Source organism: Suncus etruscus, chromosome 12 (genome assembly GCF_024139225.1).
Source record: "Suncus etruscus isolate mSunEtr1 chromosome 12, mSunEtr1.pri.cur, whole genome shotgun sequence".
NCBI classification, from domain to species: domain Eukaryota; kingdom Metazoa; phylum Chordata; class Mammalia; order Eulipotyphla; family Soricidae; genus Suncus; species Suncus etruscus.
Window position 1 is genome coordinate 91,028,662 of NC_064859.1, and position 18,083 is coordinate 91,046,744.

The following is an 18,083-nucleotide window of genomic DNA, read 5'->3' on the forward strand; positions in this document are numbered from 1 at the left end:
CACCTGGTTAAGCCCCAGGTCAGATTTCAGGTTGTTCTTGTAGCATGGAGGATCAAAGCTGGGGCCCCCTGCTAACAAAGCATAAACTTCAGAAAGGTGAACTCTATATGGCCCAGTAGAGCAAAATCTTTCTACCGAAATCTTTTGTTTTGTTTTGTTTTGGGGCCACACCTGGCAGCACTCAGGGGTTTCTCCTGGCTCTACGCTCAGAAATTGCTCCTGGCAAACTCGGGGGACCATATAGGATGTTGGGTATCAAATTATGGTCAGCTGCTTGCAAGGCAAATGCCCTACCCACTATGCTATTTCTCCTGCCTCTCTACTGAGAAATCTTAAAATAAAAGTTGGTTGAGTCAAAAAATAATGTGGCGAGTTGACTTTCATTTATATTGCTTTTCCAGTTTTGTTATTCATGGGAGGCCATCATGCAGGGATCCTCAAACTTTTTAAACAGGGGGCCAGTTCACTGTCCCTCAGACCATTGGAGGGTCTGACTATAGTAAAAACAAAACTTATGAACGAATTCTTATGCACACTGCATATATTTTATTTTGCAATGAAGAAACAAAACAGGTACAAATACAATATGTGGTCCGTGGGCATAGTTTGAGGGCCACTGCTAGTCTCCTGATTATTTTGTGTTTGGGGTCTACACCCAGCAGTGTTCAGGGCATATTCCTAGCTTAGCACTCATGAATCACTCTTGGTGGGGCTCAGGGGACTAGATGGGTGCTGGGGATTAAACCTTGGCTGGTTGCATGCAAAGGATATCTCTAACCTGCTGTTCTATCACTTTGGCTCCTCTCCTGGGTATTTTTGGTGCTTGTTTTAATTTGAGAATTTTACTTCCTAGTACACAAGGCTGAACGGAATATTTCTTTCATTTCTTCACAGTACAGCGCTGTAGATAACAACCCACTCTCTATGTATGTTATGCATCCGTTTTGGAACACTATAGTAAAGGTAAGATGATCAAAAGGCACATTTGCATATATAATTTTTTGTCTGATTTTTTTTTTTGTTTTTGGGTCATACCCAGTGGTGCTCATGGGTTACTCCTGGTCCTACACTCAGAAATCACTCGTGGCAGGCTCAGAGGACCATATGGGATGCTGGGGATCGAACTTGGGTCTGCCCCAGGTTGACTGCATTCAAGGCAAACGCCCAAGCACTGTGCTATCATGCCAGGCTCCACATTTGCATATATTTTTGTGAGTTTTAAGTATTTTAAGTTATTTTGAGGGCTATTTCAGGTGCACTGTTCATGGAGTATCTAGAGAAACTCCCCTTCTTAATTCCTTTTACCCATAATAACATGTCTTTTGGTTTCTCCCATGGGTGAAATCTTAACGTTTTTCTCGAAAATTAAATTTTTTAAACTTTATTTTATTATTCCCAGCCCCATTGGAGTTTATCAGTTATTTTTGGAGATTTTTAAAATTTTTCTAAAATTAATATATGAGCCTATTGAAATATATCAGATAGAGAAAAGAAATGCTTTTATCTATCAACTAGAGATTATGTTTTACATTTTATTTGTTTTGTTTTGGTTTGGTTTTTGGCTCACACCTGACAGTGCTCAGGGATTACTCCTGGCTCTACACTCAGAAATCGCTCCTGGCAGGCTCAGGGGATCATATGGGATGCCGGGATACGAACCACCATCCTTCTGCATGCAAGGCAAATGCCTTAACTCCATGCTATCTCTCAGGCTCCATGTTTTACATTTTAGTAGCAATTACTTCACATGTGATCTTTCAATTTTATAGTTTTATTGTTACTTAAATTTACATGTTATGTTGTGATGCTGAAAACATTACTCTGCTTTCATGATTATAAATATTTTTAAATTTAAATATGATTACAATAATAAAGCTTTTCTTTCCATTTTAAATAGGTATTTCCTACATGGCTGGCTCCAAATCTGATCACCTTCTCTGGCTTTCTGCTCCTTGTACTTAATTTCTTAATTTTGACATACTTTGATCCTGATTTTTATGCTTCAGGTAAGATTATTATTTTCGCATAAAAATTACAATGTTTGGGGCCGGAGAGATAGCATGGAGATAAGGTGTTTGCCTTGCATGCAGAAGGATGGTGGTTTGAATCCTGGCATCCCACATGGTCCCCCATGCCAGCCAGGGGTGATTTCTGAGCATAGAGCCAGGAGTAACCCCTGAGCGCTGCCGGGTGTGATCCAAAAAACAAACAAACAAACAAATTAAAATGTTTAAGTAGAATGATATCTTTATACAGTATAACTTGTCGCTTGATATATTGTCTAAAGCTCAATGAGATATCAGTAAATCAAAAATAGTCTAATTTGGGGCCAGAGAGATAGCATGGAGGCAGGGAGTTGGCCTTGCATGCAGAAGGACGGTGGTCGAATTCCAGCATCCCATATGGTCCCTCGAGCCTGCCAGGAGATATTTCTGAGTGTAGAGCCAGGAGTAATCCCTGAGTGCTGCCGGGTGTGACCCAGAAACAAAAACAAAAAAAATAATCTAATTTAAAAGTGACTTAAAAGACAGAACTGAGAAATTGCTTAAAAATGAATATAAATAGTGGCCAGAGCAGTGACCCAGTGGTAGGGCATTTGCCTTGCAAGCGCTAACCTAGGGAAGGACCGAGGTTCAATTCCCTGGAGTCCCATATGGTTTCCCAAGCCAGGAGCAATTTCTGAGTACATAGCCAAGAATAGCCCAAGTGTCACGGGTGTGGCCCCCCAAAAGAATATTAATAGAATCCAATATACCAGGGGTCTCAAACTCGAGGCCCGCAGGCCGTTTGCGGCCCTCCGTACAACATTTTGTGGACCGCGGCCGGCCTTCAAATATCGCAGTATTCGCGATTATTCGCTTACCGAATAATCGCAATAAAAATCACATTAGTAAGAAAAAAATCGCATTAAACATTCGCATACCCTGAGCAGTTCCGTTCGGGATATGCAAATGTTTAATGCGATTTTTTTTGCCTTTTTTTTTCCTTACTGATGCGATTTTTTATTGCAAATATTCAGTAAGTGAAATTCCTTATGCGGCCCTGCCTCACCCCGACTTTGCCTCCTACGGCCCCAGGTAAATTGAGTTTGAGACCCCTGCAATATACTGATCAATTCTAAAAATAGTTCTTCCTGTATTTTAGTTATAAAAGAAAAAAATCCTTTAAAAATATTAATTTGGAGAGCTGGAAAAATATTACAGGAGGTAAGGTGCTGCCTTGCATGTGTTGGATGGTGGTTCAAATCTCCAGCACTACATAAGGTCCTTTGCGGCTCTACCACCAGGAATGATCCCTGAGCATAGAGCATAGAGCCAGGAGTACACCCTGAGCACTGGTGGGTGTGGCTCAAAACCAAAACAAGTAAGATTAACGTAATAAAGCATAGTCTTGATGTCAAGCATATTTTGAAATTTCTATTGGTATCTTCAGCACATTATCTAACATTTAGCCTTCTAACTAGTAATATTTTCTTTGAAAATATTATTTAGAACCCAAATAAGATTATTTTCTTGGAACCAAAGAAGTACAGTGTGGAAAGCTCGTACATGACCAATCTAGATTCTTTTTTTTTTTTTTTTTTTTTTGGCTTTTGGGCCACACCCAGTAACGCTCAGGGGTTACTCCTGGCTATGCGCTCAGAAGTTGCTCCTGGCTTGGGGGACCATATGGGACACCGGGGGATCGAACTGCGGTCCGTCCAAAGCTAGCGCAGGCAAGGCAGGCACCTTACCTTTAGCGCCACCGCCCGGCCCCAGTCTTTTGTTTTTGTTTTTTGTTTTTGTTTTTGGGCCACACCCGTTTGACGCACAGGGGTTACTCCTGGCTATGTGCTCAGAAATTGCCCCTGGCTTGGGGGGACCATATGGGACGCCGGGGGATCGAACCGTGGTCCTTCCTTGGCTAGCGCTTGCAAGGCAGACACCTTACCTCCAGCACCACCTACCCGGCCCCTCAATCTAGATTCTATCTCTGGCATCTTATATGGAATCAACTCCAGGGGCTGAGTGATAGCGCAGTGGTAGGGCATTTGCCTTGCATGTGGCTGATCCAAAACAGACCTCGGTTCTAGCCCCAGCATCCCATATGGTCCCCCGAACCAGGAGTAATTTCTGAGCACATAGCCAGAAGTAACCCCTGAGCGTCACTGGGTGTGGCCCCAAAACAAAACAAAAAGAATCAACTCTATATACTTTCAAGCTAGCCAGAAGTGATTTCTGAGCACAGAGCCAGGAGTAAGCCCTGAGCAGTGCCAGGTGTGGCCCTTCCTCCGCAAATTTATTTACTTGGTTGCTAAAAGAGCTAAAATAAAATGTAAATATTATATATATATACATATATATATATACATATATATATTTCTCCAGATTTATAGGCCTTGAGTGTACATTATTAATTTTGGAAAATTTAGTAGTATATTCCAGGTCATACTTTCGGTTAGTACAGTCAGAACCAAAATTTGTTTTTTGCGGGGGGAGGGCATACCTGGCAGCACTCAGGGTTACTTCTGGCTCTGCATTCAGAAATTAGTTCTGGCAGGCTTGAGGAACCATATGGGATGCCAAGGATAGAACCCAGATTGGCCATGGGCAAGGCAAGCTCCCTATCCACTGTGCCATTGCTCCAGCCCAGAGCCAAATTTCTTTTCTTTTTTTTTCTTTTTTGTTTTGTTTTTGGGTCACACCCGGCAGCGCTCAGGGGTCACTCCTGACTATGCTTAGAAATCGCTTCTGGCAGGCTCAGGGGACCATATGGGATGCCGGGATTTGAACCACCGTCCTTCTGCGTCTGGGGCAAATGCCCTAACTGCTGTGCTATCTCTCCGGTCCCTGGGCCAAATTTCCTTTTTTTTTTTTTTTTTTTGGGTCATACCTGGCAGCTCTATGCTCAGAAATCACTCCTGGCAGGCTCAGGGGACCATGTGGGATGCCGGGATTTGAACCACCAACCTTCTGCATGCGAGGCAAACACCTTACCTCCATGCTATCTCTCTGGCCCCTGGGCCAAATTTCTTTTTTTTTTTTCTTTTTGTGGGGGGTGGGGTTGGGGCCACTCCTGGCGGTAGTCAGGGGTTACTCCTGGCTATCTGCTCAGAAATCACTCCTGGCTGGCAAGGGGGACCATATGGGACACCGGGATTTGAACCAACCACCTTAGGTTCTTGATCGGCTGCTTGCAAGGCAAACACCGCTGTGCTATCTCTCCGGGCCCTTATAAATGGAAGGTTTTTGTTTTTGTTTTTGTTTTTTTGTTTTTTTTTTTTGTGCCATACCCGGTGACGCTCAGGGGTTACTGCTGGCTATGCGCTCAGAAATTGCTCCTGGCTTGGGGGACCATATGCCAAATTTAATGCTTGGTTTTATCTCTTAAGTAAGGGTATTAAGTGACATTCAGACATTTCTTAATAATTCCAAAGAACAGAATCATCTAATTGGGATCATTGAATCTTTTTTTTTTTTTTTTTTGGTTTTTGGGATACACCCGTTTGACGCTCAGGGGTTACTCCTGGCTATGTGCTCAGAAATCGCTCCTGGCTTGTGGGGACCATATGGGTCGCTGGGGGATCGAACCGCGGTCTGTCCCTACACTAGCGCTAGCACTTGCAATGCACCTTACCTCTAGCACCACCTTCCTGGCCCCAGGATCATTAAATCTTTTTTTTATTTTTGTTTTTTTTGGGCCACACCCGTTTGACGCTCAGGGGTTACTCCTGGCTATGCGCTCAGAAATCGCTCCTGGCTTGGGGGGACCATATGGGACACTGGGGGATCGAACCGCGGTCTGTCCCTATGCTAGCGCTAGCGCTTGCAAGGCACCTTACCTCTAGCGCCACCTTCCCCGGCCCCTGGGATCATTGAATCTTACAACCAAATCAAAAGATCTTTTGTTTAGCTAATTAGTACAACAAAGGAGTACAGACTGAAGACTTAATACGTGTTTATAGTATCAATATAGACAATATAGATCAGTTTAAACCCAAGCATTTTTAGAATTACAAAACATTTTAATTCTTGGCACAGACGTGATTTCCTAGCAAAGCAGAACAATGAGTCCTAGCCATAGTGAGAGGTTGGCGGGTGATTTTACGGTTACTTTTTGGTTTTGTTAAGAGCTGCTGTTAGATTTTAATATTGCTCTTTTTCCACATGGAGAATGCATTTTAAGGTGCTCTAGCTCGAATTTAAGTTAGACCTGTTTCTCATTGGCAGCTAACGCCATGATAACAATGACTGTCTGAGAAAATGTTCAAATTGGGGTCTCTTTATTTTGCAGCATCTGGCCACAAGCATATTCCCAACTGGGTGTGGATCTTAGTGGGCATTCTCAACTTCACTGCCTACACGCTAGGTAAGAAGCCAGCCCCTGTCCCCATGCCTCGAGGAGGGCCGTTCCACGGAGGATGCCCTGACCTGAATGAACATGTTCTCCGATAGTTTCTTTTAACCAAGATTTAGTGATATCCTGTTAGATTTGATAAGTGCTTTTGGGTTTTCCTATGGAAAAGACTGTCTGTCGTTCATTGCTTGGATTCAAAGTCTATCTGGAAAAATGTAGTCAGTGGTGACTCAATCTGGCCCTTTCCCTGTTTTTGCGAAGTGAGGTCGCTGATAACCCAGCTCTGTGTTCCTTCCTTTATTTATTGTCTGGGATGTTTTTCCTCCAGTGAAACACAGTTTAAAGTTGCAACAGAGACTTGAAAGTCTGACAGTGTCCCAACTGTTTACCTTGTACTGTTTTCGGAAACGCGTGCCAACCCCTGGACTGAGGTGTCCTTTTGGTGATAAGCTAGGGGAGCAATGTGGGCTTTTTGCAGTCACCAGGAGATGTAATGTCACTGCGCCCAGGGGGAGAACAAATGAGGAAGTGGGCAGTTGTGATTAGGGGGTGACAGGCTCTGAGCTGGGCCTGTGTCTCCTGCCAAGAAAAAAGCTTTCTCATGGCTTATCTGCGTGGTTGCCCTACATTCTTCCATTCTCTTGTTCGCCTCTCTTTTTCTCCACAGCCCTTGACTATGCCCAGTAGTTATATACTTCCTTGCCTACTATCTGTTCTGAATGTCGATTCCTTGACTGTGGGAGCTTTCTTCTGTTCACTGCTCTGTCCCCAATGCCCTGGGACACGTCCTGACACATTGTAGACGTTCAGTTCATAGCTGCCTCCCTCCCCCCAAACAACCATTCTTTGGTGTGGGGATAGAATCTAGGGCCTTCCCTCCCTGTGCAAGACAAATATAGGTACCACTGTCACATCTTTGATTTTTTGTTTGTTTGTTTTTGGGCCGGTGATACTCAGGGGTTACTTCTGGCTATGCTCTCAGAAATTGTTCCTGGCTAGGGGGACCATATGGGACACTGGGGGATCGAACTGCAGTCCCTCCTAGGTTAGCTTGTGCAAGCAAACACCGTACCATCTGCGCCACTTCTCTGGCCCCACATGCTTGATTTTTAAATGAATGGAAACTGGCACACCCTGACTTAAAATAGCTTTTGCAATCCTCAGGTGAAATGACCTGCATTCAGAAAGCCAGTGTCATTTGATCCATGATTAAATGGCGCCACTGGATAGCAGAGTTGCGGGAGCTTGGGCAAGGAAGAGAGTGAAGGCTTAGAAGCTTTAAGGAGGAGATTAGTTTATAGTTACCCACTGGAGGGGCCAGAGTGATAGCATAACAGTAGGGGGTTTGCCTTGTATGCAGCCGACGCAGAACGGACGGTGGTTCGAATCCTGGCATCCCATATGGTCCCCTGTGCCTGCCAGGAGCAGTTTCTAAGCACAGAACCAGGAATGGCCCAAGAACCAAAAAAATAAGCAAATAAATAAATAAAATAAAGTCTTACCCACTGAGAGCACTTGATTTAAAATGAACAGGCTTTTAGCTGTGGATCTGGTTGATAAGGACCTAGGAAGCAAGCAGGAAAAGGTGGGTGTGGCTTGAGAATCTTTTGGCAGTCTGTGATAAGAGGGAGCCCTTTTTGCTACTGTACCTACAGTTTTGGAAAAATCCTGACCTCACTGGATGGGTATTCTACAACTAACAGCCTTAAATATGAGGCCATCTATAGTCTTTATTGTACTAAACGAACTATTTTTACTTTTTGCTGCTGAAATGTTAACATGTTGATCATAGAGCCTGCTGAGGGGCTTCATAATATGTGGTATATGACCCGACTTTGCTTTCTTTTTAAATTTTTCCCTTTTGGGCCACTCCTGGCAGTTCTTGGGAGACAGTGTTGTGCCACGGCTCCAGCCCAGGCCTCCTCTGTGCATAGCGTGTGTTCCACACTGTCTCCTTGTTTATTGACCTTCCTTTATCTTTTTTTAATTTTGGGCTAAAATCTGATGCTCAGATTTTACTCCTGGCTCTGCAGTCAGAAATTATTCCTGTTGTGCTGGGGGACCATATGGGATGCCAGGGATTAAACCCAGCTTGGGTGCATACAAGGCTAGCTCACTATTTGCTGCACTATTCGTTGGCCCCTCAATTGCCCCTACCCTTTTTGCTTTTGGACTACACCCAATGGTGCCCAGGGGTGACTCTCGGCAGTGCTTGGGTGACTCTTGCACGTAAAGCATCCACTCATCCCATTGTATCATCTCTCCAGCCATGAATTCTCATTCTTTCTTATTGTACTTATTGCTCTGCTTTTGGATTATCTTTCTCAAACATTTCTGAAAACATTTAGATCCAAGACTTGTAGAACTAGGATGGATGTAGTATAAGAGGCATAAAATATAATTAATAAGTAACTTATGCACTCAGTATTATTTAGGTCTTGGGAGCTACACCTGATAGTGCTCAAGGGCTACTCCTGATGGTGGTGCCAGGGCCTAATGTGTCCTTGCATATAAAACATGTCTCTGGCCCCCAATTCAGTATTTGTAACAGTTGCAAGGAGTTGCAATGAAATAGTAAATTAAGAAAATAGTAAATTAGGGGCCGGCGAGGTGGCGCTAGAGGTAAGGTGTCTGCCTTGCAAGCGCTAGCCAAGGATCAGGACCGAGGTTCGAATCCCCGGCGTCCCATATGGTCCCCCCAAGCCAGGGGCAATTTCTGAGCCTTAGCCAGGAGTAACCCCTGAGCATTAAATGTGTGTGGGCCGAAAAACCAAAAAAAAAAAAAAAAAAAGAAAGAAAATAGTAAATTAATGATAAAAAGTCTTTAGGAAATATTTTAGCTATCCAAGGACAGAAAAATTATTAGTCCTAAATAGCTGAGATTTGTAGTATTTGGATAAAAGTTTGGAATTAGAGTTCAGTCTTTATAGATTCTGTTCCTTATATATATATATATATATATATATATATATATTTTTTTTTTTTTTCCCCTCCCTTTTCAGGGGGTTATATGGTTCATCTCTGAGTTCTGGGATTACTCTTTGCCGGGATTGTCCCAGAATCATTAGTTTTATTTTTCATTTACAAAGAATTAATTTTATTGAAACCATTGTGATTTATCAAGTTCTTCATAGTTGAGTCTCAGACATACGATGAATCAGGGCCAATCCCACCATCAATGTCGACTTCTCTCCACCAATGTTCCCCAGGTGCATCCCATACCACCCACCCCCCAGCCTGCCAGGATAACAGACCCATTTTAAGTTTAGATTGTTAAAATTTGGGCCTCTTGATTCAATTGTTGTTGCCTTTGGCTTAGATATTTAGTTCTGTCCTCTTTTTGTTTTTTAAACATTTTTTAAAAATTAATTATTTGTTTTGGGCCATACCTGGCAGCACTCGGATTACTCCTTGCAAGCTTGGAGGACCATATGGGATGCCGGGAATTGAGAATTGAATGTTGATCAGTTCCGGGTGGCCGTATGTAAGGCAGATGCCCTACCCATTGTGCTATCACTCTGGCCCCAATTCTGTACTTTTTTAAACATATACCAATGCACCTGAGACCAGTTGGCCTCTGGCCCCCATCCTTTCATATTTGTGTTTCTCCTCTTCCACTCAGTTTCTTTCCTTTTCCTAGATATACTCTGGGGCCACGGGTGCCATTTTTATTTTTAATTGAAGAAAAAAAAATTAAATCACATTGAATTGCAGAGTTACAAATAATATATAATGATTCAGGTGCTCATGTTCCAGCACCAATCCCTCTACCAGTGTCCCCAATTCTTTCCCCCACACCTCCACCAGCCTGCCTCTTTGCTCGGTACTTTTCTCTCTTTTTTCCCTTTTTAGACACTGGCTCACAATACTGATAGGACATCACTGATGTCACTTTACTTCCCTATAGCTCCTAGATCTCTTTCCTCTATCCTTGTCACAGCGGTCCCCTCCCTGACCTATCTCCTCTCTCTAGTTCTCCTGCTGTTTCTGTTGCCTTTGGGTGTTAGTTCTTCCCTTCTTTCGTTCTTTATATCCTACATGTGAGTTAGATAATTTTGTCTGTCTCTTTCTCTGACTCATTTCACTTAGCATGCTGTTTTTCAGATTTGGCCAGGCATTAGCAAATTATGTGATTTTATCTTGTCTTATGGTTGAGCTGGGTTCTGTTTGACCATAGCTTCTTTATCCAGTCATCTTTTTTTTTTTTTCTTTCGGTTTTTGGTTTTTGGGTCACACCCGGCAGCGCTCAGAGGTTCGTCCTGGCTCTATGCTCAGAAATTACTCCTGGCAGGCTTGGTGGACCATATGAGATGCTGGGATTCGAACCATCATCCTTCTGCATGCAAGGCAAATGTCTTACCTCCATGCTATCTCTCTGGTCCCCAGTCATCTTTTCTTGATAGCCCCATTATTTATTATTTGTTTTGATGCCATACCCGGCAGTGCTCAGGTTTTATTTCTGGTTGGGTTGCCAAGAATTGAACCTAGGCAAGCTCTGTGCAAGAAGGCAAGTGCCCTTCCTTCTTATGCTATCTATGTGTCCTCCCTATCCTCTTCCTATCCCTTCCATTTCTTTTCTGTTTGGTTTTAGGTTCATGCCTGGCACAGTTCAAGGCTTACTGTTGGCTTTGCACTCAGGGATTACTCCTGGTGGTACTCAGGGGTACTAGGATTTGAACCTGGGTCAGCCAGGTGGATGAAGTTTTATAATTCAGTCTCTTCCTTTTACTTGGATGTTGTTGTTTCCTCTCTCTCTCTCTCCACACCCTTCCTCTCTGCCCTGAGTGAGGGTGTTTCCCTGTGCTTTCCCCTTCACTTTCTCCTTCTCCTTGTTCCTTGGCAGACCTTGGCGAATGACACTGTAGAGATGACCCTCGGGATCATCTCGAGCCTGCATTTACGCTGCCCTCTCTGGTGTTCCCTGAATCCTCTCTGGTTCCCTTCTCCTTGTTCTCTTGCCAACACTTCCTCTTGAAACACTGCACGACTTTATCTCTTCCCTACTGAAATCCAGCTCATTGTCTATGTCTTCACTCAGATTTCAGCTTGTCAGGAAAACTGTTCTGGATTATTTTAGCCCAAAGATACTGGCCTTTTCTCTCTCTCTCTCTCTTTTTTTTTTTTTTTGGCAAGTAGTGATGATACATTCTATCTTTTTTTGTTCTGGTTTTTGGGCCACACCAGCAGCGCTCAGGGGTTACTCCTGGCTCTGCACTCAGAAATTGCTCCTGGCAGCCACGGGGGGATCATATAGGATGCCGGGATACCAACCACCGTTTGTTCCAATCAGCTGCATGCAAGGCAAATATGCCCTACCACTGTGCTATCTCTCCGGCCCCTACATTCCATCTTTTATCTTTATGGTTCTTAGCCATACCCAGTGGTGCTCAGAGGCTACTCCCAACTCAGAACTGGAGCTCTGAGGTCACTCCTGGTGGTGCTTGGGGGCAGCCACGAGGTGCCTGAGTTCACACCTTGGCTTTCTATGTGCCAAGTAGGAATTGCAGTCTACCGAGCTACCTCTCCATCCACTTATCTGCAGTTGCTGTATCTTGTCTCTATTTCTAGGCACAATTTATTTTATTCCAAGACTCTTGTAATCTTCACAGCACATTACAGGGGCTGGGGAGATGGGACAGTGAATATAGTGTTTGCCTTGCACACAGTTTAGCCCAGGTGTGATCCTTAGCACCACTTATGGTTGTCCGAGCACTGTCAAGAGTGATTTCTGAGTGCAAAGTCATCTGTCATTGTTGCTGGGTGCGAACCAAAAATAAAAACAATAACAACCAACAAAGCCTTTACTGAAGGCACCTGCAATTGTTGAGGCAGTAGATCCATAAAGAAGCGAGCCTCACATGAGACAAGAGAAACAAGCTTCTAACTGTGGTGTGGAGTAGTACTGAGGAGAGGAAGTGCTGCTCAGAGCGATGCAGCACTGGGGTGCACTGGGCAGGTGTAGAACTAGTGGGGCCGGTGGAACAATATGGAGGAATTGAGGGTTCAGTGTGAACATTTCTTGGGTCTCAAGCCAGCACCATTCACTTTGCTGTATTAACGTTTTCAGATGTAACTGAGAAGTTACGGAATTTGCATTTAAAATCTTAAAAGAGTTGTAGGAATGAAAGATGGGTTCCATCCCGCCCCCCAGTACTGGCCTTAACCTGTACCTCTGGGAATAAGCGTTCCTGTCCCCTGATTGTTGGTTGGCCCATTGATTGGAGATCACCTCCCCTGTATCAGACGTGACGCTGAGCTTTTCCTGTGTTGTGTTTCTCTTGCAGATGGCGTGGATGGCAAACAAGCCCGGAGGACCAATTCTAGCACCCCGTTGGGGGAGCTTTTTGACCACGGCCTGGATAGCTGGGCGTGTGTTTACTTCGTCGTCTCAGTGTATTCCATCTTTGGACGAGGAGCGTCTGGTGTCAGTGTTTTCGTTCTTTATTACCTGCTCTGGATAGTCTTGTTTTCTTTCATCCTGTCGCACTGGGAAAAGTATAACACAGGAGTTCTTTTCCTGCCTTGGGGATATGACATTAGCCAGGTGGTAAGTATGTATACCGCTTCAACCGTTGCAACTGTGCCCTGAATTCCTGGGGAAAGTTGTTTATTGTTGTTTTTATTTTTTGTATCACCCCTTCATAATGCTCATAATGCCTTTTGGGTTAGAATGGACAGCTGCTCTTAAGACATTTCTTACTTAGGGAAATGTCAAACCCACCCAGACATCAACAAAACCATAATATGAACCCACAAGTGCCTTTTAACTAAGTTTCAGCAGTTAGCACATAGTTTCACACATAGTTCTTAACCTCCTGACAGTTATTCTAAAGGACACTGATAACTGTGTGATGAGCACTTAGTATGAATGGTAAGTACTCCTTTGGTGTGGGTGCACTCAACTCCTAATATTGGGGTCCATTAGGACTACAACCAGTGGTTCTGTCGAAGGAAGGTGTTGACAGTTCTGAGGATGGAACCCAGAACCTTGCATCTGCTGCACTTCCTGTCCTTCTCCCCTGGCCCCATGAGAGCCCTGTGTTTGAACAACACAGTCACAGAAACAAAGTGTGTGTGTGTGTGAGAGAGAGAGTGTTACTTCTAAACTGTAGGACATTTTTCATCTCATTTAAAAATTTTAATGGCGGCACCATGGTTTACAGTATTTTAGTGATAGGGTCTCGTGTACGATGCCTCACGATCCACTATGAAAAAATGGAAGATTTTAATATTAGTGCATTTTTATTCACTTAAACTATTGACTCCATAAAGAAAAAGATGCACATGTAAATGAAATTGTTGATGTTTTGCCTTCCACAACATTTCAGATAGGGCTTAAAAAAAAAAAAACTGGGGCTGGTGAGGTGGCGCTAGAGGTAAGGTGTTTGCCTTGCAAGCGCTAGCCAAGGAAGGACCGTGGTTCAATCCCCCAGAGTCCCATATGGTCCCCCTAACCCAGGGGCAATTTCTGAGTGCTTAGCCAGGAGTAACCCCTGAGCATCAAATGGTGTGGCCCAAAAAACCAACCCCCCCCCCAAAAAAAAAAACTAATGGTTTTCTATTAACCCTCCCTGACTTTGAATGCAGCTTTTTGTGTTATCATTATTTCCATTTGTAACTTTAAAAAGTGAGGTGCGGGCCCGGAGAGATAGCACAGCGGTGTTTGCCTTGCAAGCAGCCGATCCAGCACCAAAGGTGGTTGGTTCAAATCCCGGTGTCCCATATGGTCCCCCGAGCCTGCCAGGAGCTATTTCTGAGCAGACAGCCAGGAGTAACCCCTGAGCACCGCCGGGTGTGGCCCAAAAACCAAAAAAAAAAAAAAAAAAAAAAAAAAAGTGAGGTGCAGTGAAGAGTCAGAAGTTGGAGTGTGTTAAGTGAAGAAAGTGACTGGGTGGGCAGATTAGATCATTTCCTGGCTTAACCAATTTATAGAGGACCTTAAAGTGTTCCATGGGGTGAGCAATTGCATTGCCTGTACATTACTTTATAGCATTATTGGCTGCACAAACTTTTTTTTTTAGGGGGGGTTGGGTCACACCTAGCAGTACTCAGGGGTTACTCCTAGCTCTACACTCAGAAATCACTCCTAGCAGGCTCGGGGGACCATATGGGATACCAGAATATGAAGTATCATCCTTTTGCATGCAAGGCAAACACCTTACCTCCATGCTATCTCTCCAGCCCCGCAAAAACATGTTTTTTTGAGAAGGGAGAAGGGGTTTTGTTATAGACATGGGTGGTGCTCAGGGCTTATTTCTGGCTCTGTGTTCAGGGATTGCTCCTAGCAGTGCTCTTGTGGTTTTGTTTTATTTATTTATTTATTTATTTATTTATCTATTTATTTATTTATTGGTGGCATTGGGGCTCAAACAGGGTGAGCTGTGTACAAGGCAAGTACCTTGTACTATATGGTTCTTCGATCTTTACTGCTGTTGTTATTGTTGTTGTAGTTGTTGGGGGCTCTCAAGAGGTGCTCAGGAGGCCTTTTGACCACTCTCTACCAGCTAGTAGAGAATTTGGCTAGTGGTTTGGCCAATATAGGGTCAAGAGGCACTGTGCTTCTTGCCCTGCATGGCCTAGAAGTGTCAGGAATTATCCAGACCACCTCGAAATGCTCACAGGCCTCAAGAGTTGCACCCATTGATTTTCAGGGGACCATGTGATGCTGGGGATTGAACCAGGACCAAGCACATGCTAGACTTATATCCTAACTGCTTTACTATTCCCTGATCCTTAAAAAAATACATATATTTTTTTTAAAGGCAGACCCTCTTGCTACAATTAAAATTCAGTGTACTCGGTCTGCTCAAAAGTTATGCTCTGTAAAGTGTCATTGTCTCCTTGGTCTGTCCAACTAGTAATGTCTCTATGCCTTTGTCTGTGTTTCCTTCCAGACTATTTCTCTTGTCTACATAGTGACGGCGGTTGTGGGAGTTGAGGCCTGGTATGAACCTTTCCTGTTTAATTTCTTATATAGAGACCTATTCACTACAATGATTATTGGTAAGAAGCTCCATGTTGAAGCCCGTCTTAACATCACTTTGTTATCAAAGACCAGTGTGTGATTATAATAAGATGCAAAATCCTCCTTGGTTCTCCAGTTAGTCGAAGCGCCCTATTACCTTTCTGACCTTCGATCAAAATTTAGGAAAAATAAGACTTATTTGTTTTGGTTTCTTTTGTTCGGCACCAAAACTATTTCTGCTTGTTGGGAGCTCATACTGTTTAGATTAATCATAAAACTGTGTTGAAGGAGCCAGGTCCAGGTGGTCATGTAGTGTTAGAAATTTTACTTTCATGGTATAGATCAGTGGTAAGAAGGAAACAGAGTATAGGAAACTTAGATACCCTTTATAACATGACCGTTATTAACATTAAGCCTTTATTCCTCATATAGATTTTTGGGAGAGGTAGAGAGATTATACCTGCTCAGGGCTTACTCTTAGTGGTGCGCTGACCATATATGCCAGTGTGCCATGCTAGGGATCGAACCTAAGCCAGCCATGTGCAAGGCAAGCCCTTAGCTGCAGTGTTGTCTTTCTGGTCTCCTTATCCACTTTCTTATGCTGCTGGATGCTACGTGAGTGTTTGTTTAATGGTTTACTTGTGCCAAATATTGTACCTAGGGCCTCAGTCTTCTTAGTCTTGTCCTGCCTGTATTAGTGGTTTTGATTGTGTTGATTTGATTTGAACCAAAGGCTGTCTCTTCAGTGTCATCAGTGGGGAAGAGCATTTTCTGTAGGAAAAGGCAGCCTGCATGTGGAAGCTGGGCTGTCACTCTGGACCACCAGCAGTGAGGGCCACTAAATAGAGTGTGTTTCAGTAGTATAAAAGTGTAGCGTCAGCTACTGCTCTTTCCTTCTTCAGAAACTATCCTTGATCTTCTCTGGCCTGGAATTATAGCTAATGGAATTAGCTAATTAGCTAATTAGGAAAGGCTGAGAAGGTGGCATCATTAGGCACTGACTTTTGGCAAAACTGCAGTTTGTAGGCAGGATCCCTCTCTAATCTCTTCGTCGTCGTTGGTTATCTGCATAAACCGGGTCTCTGCCCTGAAAAAGCTGCTCTACTTGGCAGCTCTCACCTCAAAATGAATCTTTTGATGGAAGTAACTTGATCTAAGGCAGATTTGCTGCCTTTCAATTTAAATGTCCAGTTTAAAGATAAGATGGAATTCTCTGATAGTCAAGCTATGGTTTTGAATATTTGGTTAGTAATTTCAGAGGCACATACATGTACCTGACTTCTGCCCTTTGAAATAAAACAAAAGCCCATCTCTCTCTCTGCACATGTTTCTTCTCCATAACAAAATGCAAGCAAACCCCTATTGGTAGGCCTTGACACCTGTGGTACTTGGTTTGTCCTGAGTTAGTGGTGCTGCCTGTTAGGCTCTGGGAAAGCCAGGAGCCTCAATGCAGGAAGAGGGAAGAGGGAAGGGTGGTGAAAGGTGAGTGGCTCCTGGTTGCATTTTGTTGGTTTGGGTTTTGGTTTTAGTTTTGGATGTGGGCCACACCTGGTGGCTGTCGGTGCTACTCAGGCTCTGTTTTCAGGGTCAGTCCCAGTGGTATTCAGGGGGTCACTCAATGCCAGGGACCAAACTCCTCTAGTCTGCTGAGCTTGTTCCAGCCTTTGACTATCTCTCTGGGACCTATTGGAATCTCTTTCTGTTAACAGCTCTGAAAAAAATTGCTCTGCATATCTAACAACTTTCTTGTTGTGGACAATACTTGTAGATTCTCAATTCTGGTGATTTCCGTTTTGTTCTAACAGACAATTTGTCTGGACAGACTGAGAAGTACTTTTTTCTGGTGTGCTGCGCCAAGGTCTGTGTTTAGTTGTTTTCTGTTTCCTGTTGCTGCTTTTCTAGCCCAATTAATCCCTTCAAGGCCTCTGCATCCATATAGTTCAGCAGTTAGCTGAAGATTAGGATTTTTGTTTTGTTTTGCTTTTGAGTCACACCTGGCAGCGCTCAGTGGTTACTCCTAGCTTTATGCTCAGAAATCACTCCTGGCAGGCTCAGGGATCATGGGATGCTGGGATTTGAACCACCATCCTTCTGAATGCAAAGCAAACACCCTACCTCCATGCTATTTCTCCAGCCCCCTAGCTGAAGATTTAGTAAATGCAAAGCAGCCACTCAAACTCTGTTGTTCATCTCCCTCTCCGTGATGTTGTGCTTCTGCAGTTTTCCTCTTCTTGTTCTTTTTTTTTTTTTTTTTAATTTTTTTTTTATTTTGGAACCACACCTGGCTATGCTTAGGGGCTGCTCATAACAATACTTGGAGGTACTTGGAGTACCAACGGGTGCCAGGAATTGAACCCAATTATCCTGACAGCAGAGTGTGACAGAGAGTGAGCCATCTCTCGGGTGCTCCTGAATCTTTAGTTACTTGGCCACTCTGCCTTCTACTCTCTGATGCCTCAAACCATCTAGGCTTCTGCCTTCTAAAACACCAGTGGCATACACGGGTTTGTCTGAAGGTGCAGTTTTGTGAGACCCACAGTTCTTGGGAGGCTGCTGCCAACCAGATTGAGACCTCCTGCAGTCTGCCATCTTCATCTAAAGTCACATGTCTTAACAGTCAGCCAGTGATTTGAGCTGCTTTGCGATTTTGAATCTTAGCCTTTTGAGGTCTGTTGTTCTAGAATACTCAGGGAGGCAGAGTTCAGCAGGAGGGCACTTGCCTTGTGCACAGCTGACTCAGGTTCGATCCCCAGGACTACAGCTTGTCCCCTGAGTCCTGTTA

At 43.8% G+C, this 18,083-nt stretch overlaps 1 protein-coding gene across 2 annotated transcripts in view; it reads left to right on the forward strand.

Moving 5' to 3' along the window:
* Positions 1 to 18,083, forward strand: part of SELENOI (selenoprotein I) — a 51,575-nt gene that overhangs the window by 21,004 nt on the left and 12,488 nt on the right. For both annotated transcript variants that reach the window (XM_049784484.1, XM_049784485.1), the window contains exons 2-6: positions 895 to 963; positions 1,898 to 2,006; positions 6,274 to 6,348; positions 12,621 to 12,883; positions 15,231 to 15,339. In XM_049784484.1, the coding sequence (XP_049640441.1) occupies positions 895 to 963; positions 1,898 to 2,006; positions 6,274 to 6,348; positions 12,621 to 12,883; positions 15,231 to 15,339 (625 nt within the window). The remainder of the gene's footprint in view (positions 1 to 894; positions 964 to 1,897; positions 2,007 to 6,273; positions 6,349 to 12,620; positions 12,884 to 15,230; positions 15,340 to 18,083) is intronic.